Genomic DNA, 6755 nt, shown 5'->3' with positions numbered 1-6755 from the left:
AACAAAAAAAAGCAGAAATAGACCCATAAATACAGAGAACAAACTGATAGTTGCTGGAGGGGAGGAGGCAGGGAATGTGAAAAATGAGTAAAAGGAAGACGGAGGTACAGGCATCCACTTATGAAATGAATAAATTACAGAAATGAAAGATCCAGTATAGGGAATATAGTCAATGGTATTGTCGCAGTGTTTTATGGCGAGACATGGTAGTTACGCTTGTGGTGAGCTTTGCATAATGTATAGAGTTGTCAGACCACTGCGTTATACACCTAAGACTAATGTAATGTGTGTCAACTATACTTAAATAAAAATAATAAAAATACATAAAAGGGGGAAAATCAAAGACCAAATTTTTAAAAAAGAGTATAATGTATCTCTACTGCTGGAAGCAATAACCAAGGCTTTATATTTAAATATTTAATGCCCTTTCTTCTTAAGTTTAAATAGCAAAGAATTTCCTCTATGCCAGTAGGTGGAATTATTTGGGTATGGTGGCCAGATGGGGTTGTTTCGGCCCCAGACATCATTCTACCACATGATTTGCCATCTTGACCCATTTGATTTCAAATCTACTTAATTTTTTTGAGTCTCTAAGGCTGCATACTTAAATTCACGAATAATTAGACTTGCTTTAGGGACTCCTTGATTGTTGACAGGATTTAATGACATAAAAAATCAGGTATTTGCAGGTTACCGTATCTATGCTGGGATTTGCCACAGAAGAATCTCAGGACTAGTATTTCTTAGTTTTTTTTTTTATTATTATTACATTTCTTTATTTTTGAGAAGCAGAGAGAGACAGAGCATGGGTGGGGGAGGGGCAGAGAGCAAGGGGGACACAGAATCTGAAGTAGGCTCCAGGCTCTGAGAGGTCAGCACAGAGCCCGATGTGGGACTTAAACTCACGAACCGTGAGATCATGACTTGAGCCAAAGTTGGATGCTCAACCGACTGAGCCACCCAGGTACCCCAGGACTAGTATTTCTTAGTCCTTGTACAGAAACAACTAGGGATGCTACAAGTTATCCTCGAGATCCTTAGAAAATTCTCCAAAGTTACACCTCATTGATTTAAACTGAAACCAGAAAGCCACATATATCACTTGAAGGGGTTAATGGGTGAAGACCTACGTTGGATAAATATTAGTTTTCATATGAATATTTTATAGGGGGAAAGTAATTACCAAGAAAATTATCAAGACCCTCTAGGTAGCAGGCATTGTGCTATTTGGAGATATGGCACTGAACTGCATGTACAGGGGTCTACCTTGATGGAGATTACAGTCTAGTGTGAACTTGGACAATACACAGATCATTGCAAACTAGATTAATGGATGCCAAAGCAGGAGGATATTGGATTGGGGACAATAACAGCACCTACATGGGCCTGTAACTCAGATTTAACGTTCTGTGCTTTTCCACGGTTAATAACCAGTAAAAAAAGAAAAAAATGGAACTAATAAAAAGTTAGATTTCCCTTCAGCATAAAAAGAAAAAAATGTTTCTTAAGTATGAAAGAGAGGAAAAAAGTTTCTTAAGTTTCTTAAGTATGAAATAGAGGAAATAACTCAGAAAAAGAAAGTACAGGGTAGGATATAGTGGGAAAGAGGTTTTCCCAGGTTAGAGGTGTGCAAAAACTAGACATTACAGTCATTACATTGCTATGATTTTTATATTTTTGACTGCATAGAAAAAAAGGATATGGCTAAGCACTTCTGGAAGATACTTTCATTATGGTTGCAAACTGAGTTTTTATCAGTTTACCGAAGACAAGGGGAGGAGGTGATGGCAGTGGCATTAGTGGGTCCATGTATCCAGGTCATCCTTAGTACTTCTAATCTGTGTCTCAGTGATACTCATGGGAGAAAAATCCAGAGAGCAGTGACATCAAAAGGCCATAGGAGTAAGAAATAATGTGAATAGAATCCCACTAACTGAGGATGTGTATTGACAAATGGGCTGAAATTAAACACATTGATCCATACAATGTAACAGACAATGACTGAGACTAATAAATGATCCTCATGTTATTTCTAATCACAAGAATATTCTTCTCTCTAGCATTTTCTTCAGTGCGACATTGACATCTTTATTCCTCAGGCTGTAGATCAGGGGATTCAACATAGGCACAACAATAGTATAAAACACAGAAGACACTTTTCCTTGGTCCAGGGAGCTCACGGATGATGGCTGCAGGTACATGAACGCAGCGGATCCAAAGAAAACGGCAACAGCGGAGATGTGGGAGCTGCAGGTGCTGAAGGCTTTGGCTCTGCCTTCGGTGGAGCGGATGCGGAGCATGCTGGCAATGATGAAGATGTAGGAGCTGAGAATCATGAGGCTGGGGGCGAGGATATTAATTGCACTAAAGACTAGAATCAGTAATTCATTGACGTGGGTGCTAGAACAGGAGAGCTTTAAGAGGGAAAGAAGATCACAGAAATAATGGTTGATCACAGCAAATTTGCAGAAGTGAACCCTAAACAAGCAGCCTGTATGAACAAATGCACAAACCAGAGCTATTATATACACTCCCCAAATCAGGGAGAAACAAGCCTGATGGGACATGTTAATATTATAAAGCAGGGGGCTACAGATGGCAACATAGCGGTCGTATGCCATTGCAGCTAACATGTAACACTCTGAGATAGCAAAAACAAGGAAGAAATAGAGCTGAGTTATGCATTCAGAGTAGGAGATGGTGTTCATCTCTGTCACAAAGTTCACCAGCATTTTGGGGGTAATGACAGTGGAATGACAGAGATCAATGAAGGACAAATTACTGAGGAAGTAGTACATGGGGGTGTGTAGGTGAGCACTGAGCCCTATCAGTGTGATCATGACCAAGTTCCCCGCCACTGTGACCACATAGATTCCTAGGAAGAGAAAGAAAAGGGGCAGCTGGAGTTCTGGCTGTTGTGTTAGCCCAGTGAGGATAAACACAGTCACTGTGGAAAGATTTTCTGCTGCCATGTTCCTGTGAGTGGTTTCTGAAGGGGACAGAGAAAAACATGGTTGTTGGGAAAACTTCATTATTCTCTATTGAGAGGAAGATGCCCCATGTAGATGATTCTTGTTTTAGATATCCTCTTGGTCTATATGGTTATTTAACTCTAGGTCAATTTACATAAGTGAAATTCATCGTGATTTAATATTTATTAAGCCTCATTTTCAAATATAATAAATGTATGTATATAAAAATAACCATGTTTATAAATCATTAAAAATTGCCAAGTGTTTCCCATTTTGAACATTTCAACGATAATCAAGCCAATATTTCTAAGTTGAGACTCAGAAACCTAAATATTTAGAGAAGCCAGTGTAGATGAGTGAAACTGGCATCGTGACACCTTGAGGAGACCAAATACTGCTAAGCGCTAATAGCCTGCAATTAATTTCTGGCAGAAATGCATGAGATCTTATGATTTTCAGATCTTTACATTTTAAAAATAATTATCAGGAAATCTGAATCTCTACATAAAGTCTTCAGATGTTTAAATATTATTATTCAGATGAAACAACACCTACAGCTATCATTGTACAAATCTACCAAGTGGATTGGCCCACCATTAGTGGCTTTGTGGTCCTGGACCAAGTACTTCTGCCTTTGCTTGAAAGAAAGCAGTATGAGTAGTGGTTAAAAGGCAGGCCTTAAATTCTGATTCTGATACCATCATTTAGTTAGTAGCTGATACCCTTGGGACAAGTCAATCAATCTCTTTGTGTCTTGCCTTCTAAATCTATAAAAGAGAAATAACAATATTATCCACTTTGTCATAAAGTTGGGAGAGATTTATCAATCAGAAAGAGAGAATAATCAATTACTGTGTTGTTTTTAATGATTAACAGTTTATCATTTGCAAAATAAGCTGTAACTTACTTCAAATTACAGAAACAGAAATGTTAGTATCTCAGTCCTTCTTTCTGTTCCTTCATCTTTGATATAAAGCAGAGGCATAAAATTAGAAAACAGAATTACAAATGTCCTCCCTATTCAGTTAAATGGCAAAAAGATTATTTTACCATTACGTGCACCAAAGTAAACATTTCAAATGGATTAGAGTTGAATTTATGTAAATATAGAAAAGACAAAAAAATCTAAAAATTTCTATCTCGCCTCCGCTCCAATATAAACCTGCAATCAGATCTGAGCACAAAGACTAAAACATCAGAAAGAAGGGACTGAAGAAAATCTTTTAGATCATGGAGTAGTTTTAGATTTTTTTAAAAAAGGATATATATGTATGTATATATATATATATACACAAGAATAATAACAAAAGCAAAAGATATAAACAACAAAAAACTAACCATAAAAATTGTTTACTTGTACTTCATCAAAATTAGGAGGGCACCTGTTGGGAGAAGCACTGGGTATTGTATGGAAACCAATTTGACAATAAATTTCATATTAAAAAAAAATAAAAATAAAAATGACCATTAAGAAAATGAAAAGTGGGAAGACTGGGTGGCTCAGTGTCCGAATTCGGCTCAAGTCATGAACCCATGGTTCGTGGGTTGAAGCCCTGCGTCATGCTCTGTGCTGACAGCTTGGAGTCCAGAGCCTGCTCTGGATTCTGTCTCTCCCTGTCTCTCTGTCCCTCCCCCACTTGTGCTCTCTCTCTCTCGCTCTCTCTCTCTCTCTCAAAAATAAATAAATAAACATTAAAAAAAAAAAAAAGGAAAAGAAAAGAAAATGAACAGTTAACCCCAAAGCACAAGCTTTGAGTTGGTGGGGCTCGAACTCACCAATAGTGAGATCATGACTTGAGCGGAAATCAAGAGTCAGTTGCTTAACCAACTGAGCCACCCAGGTGTCCCAATATTTGCAATTTTAATGTAAATACAAGCAACTTTTAAAAGTTTAAAATATATGAACAGATTCCTCACGAAAATGCATTTGAATAGTCAAGAAGTATATGAAAATATACTCAATATCCTTAGTCACCAAGGACATGAAAATTTAAAACTAAACGAGACACGTCTATACACCTACATTGGATTGGGTGATGAACAACCACAAATACCCTGGCAATACCAGATGTCGGTGAGCAGCAACTGGACTGATACAAAACTGGTGGGATACTAATATGGTTCAGCCACTTTGGGAAGAAGTTGGCAATTTCTTGTAGATTGAAATAGACAATCCAACAATTAAAGTAAGTCCACATTAAAACAGATCTAGGGATGACAAGCGTGGAGCCTGCTTGGGATTCTCTCTCCCTCTATGCCCCTCCCCTGCTCTCACACACGCTCTCTCAAGCTCTCTCTCTCTCAAAATAAATAAATAAACTTAAAAAAAAAAGTTGTGCTCCCAACAATAGATAATAGCAAGTGGTCACGATATATATATATATATATATATATATATATATATAATATAAATATATTTATTAGATATATAATATAATTATATGTAAATATATCTGCATATATAAATATAAAAATTATATATAAATATATTTATAAATATATATAAATGTAAATAATTATATATATAATTATATATACTATAATATAACATAAATATAAATATATATAAAATACTATATATATATAAAATCAGGGGTGCCTGGGTGGCTCCCTTGTTAAGCGTCAGATTTCAGCCAGGTTATGATCTCGCAGTTCCTGGTTGGAGTCCTGTGTCAGGCTCTGTGCTGACAGCTCAGAGCCTGGAGCCTCTTTCAGATTCTGTGTTTCCTTCTCTCTCTGCCCCTCCCCTATTCATGCTCTGTCTCTGTCTCTGACTCTCTCTCTCTCTCTCTCTCTCTCTCTCTCAAAAATAAACATTAAAATAAGTAAAAAAAATTAAAACAGATCTATTTAATCCAGTAATTCATTTATCCAAAACAAATGTAAGCATTTATATCTACAACAATTTGTACAAAAATGTGCATGCCAGCTTTGCTCATAACAACACCAAATTGGAAACAACTCAAATATATGTTCATCAACTGATGAATAGATGGATGAGTTGTAAAATACATTGCATATATACATACACACACACATATACATACATATATATACACACACACACACACACACACACACATATATATATATATATACACGTATATGTATACATACATACAGAGAATGGAATAGTACTCAGGTTTTCTTTGTGTGAGAATTTTTAGCAAAGGATTGGATTCATTTAATAGATACCACCTATTTTTTCTTTCTTCTGAGTTTTCCTAAAATGAAATTTCAACGCATTCATCCACTTTGAAAATGATCAAATGTGTGGTATTGGGTTTTTCATGATGGTTTCTTTAACATTGAAAAATATTTTTGATTATGCAGAGATTTCTGCTTATTCATTTCTAAAATCAGCAAAGTATGGTACTTCTCTTTTTCCTTGATTTCTCATTCTAGAAGTTTTTCAATTTTATGAATTGATTTCAGTAAATCAACTTTTGGCTATGTTGATTTTATAAAATATATGTCTATTTTCTATTTAGTTTACTTTCTAATAACTATTTTTTTTATTCTTTGTTAATTTCTTCAGCATGATTTCCTGTTCTTTTCCTAACTTCTTAAAATGGAAGCTTAAATCAGTATCTTCAGCTTTTTTTTTTCTAGTGTGTACATATAAGTTATACATTTCTCTCTAAACTCCACCTCACTGAATCTCACATGTTTTGATACATCAAATGTACAATATCATTTACTTTAAAATATAATTTCTGTTTCGTTATTTTTACTGCTCCATGGATTACGTGGAAGTGAATTGTTACCTTTCCAGAAGTTGGG

General features: G+C 35.7%; 1 protein-coding gene across 1 annotated transcript; it reads right to left on the bottom strand.

Annotated features, from left to right (window-relative positions):
• Positions 1-2036: 2036 nt before the first annotated feature.
• On the bottom strand, positions 2037-3030 carry LOC122199824 (olfactory receptor 8G5-like). The gene has a single exon (XM_042905162.1). It carries the CDS (start codon positions 2970-2972, stop codon positions 2037-2039), a length of 936 nt encoding a protein of 311 aa, XP_042761096.1. The 5' UTR covers positions 2973-3030.
• Positions 3031-6755: the final 3725 nt, after the last annotated feature.

Source organism: Panthera leo, chromosome D1, assembly GCF_018350215.1.
Source record: "Panthera leo isolate Ple1 chromosome D1, P.leo_Ple1_pat1.1, whole genome shotgun sequence".
NCBI classification, from domain to species: Eukaryota; Metazoa; Chordata; class Mammalia; order Carnivora; family Felidae; genus Panthera; species Panthera leo.
The sequence above is the reverse complement of the archived record's forward strand: the minus strand, read 5'-3'. Positions and strand labels throughout refer to the sequence as shown.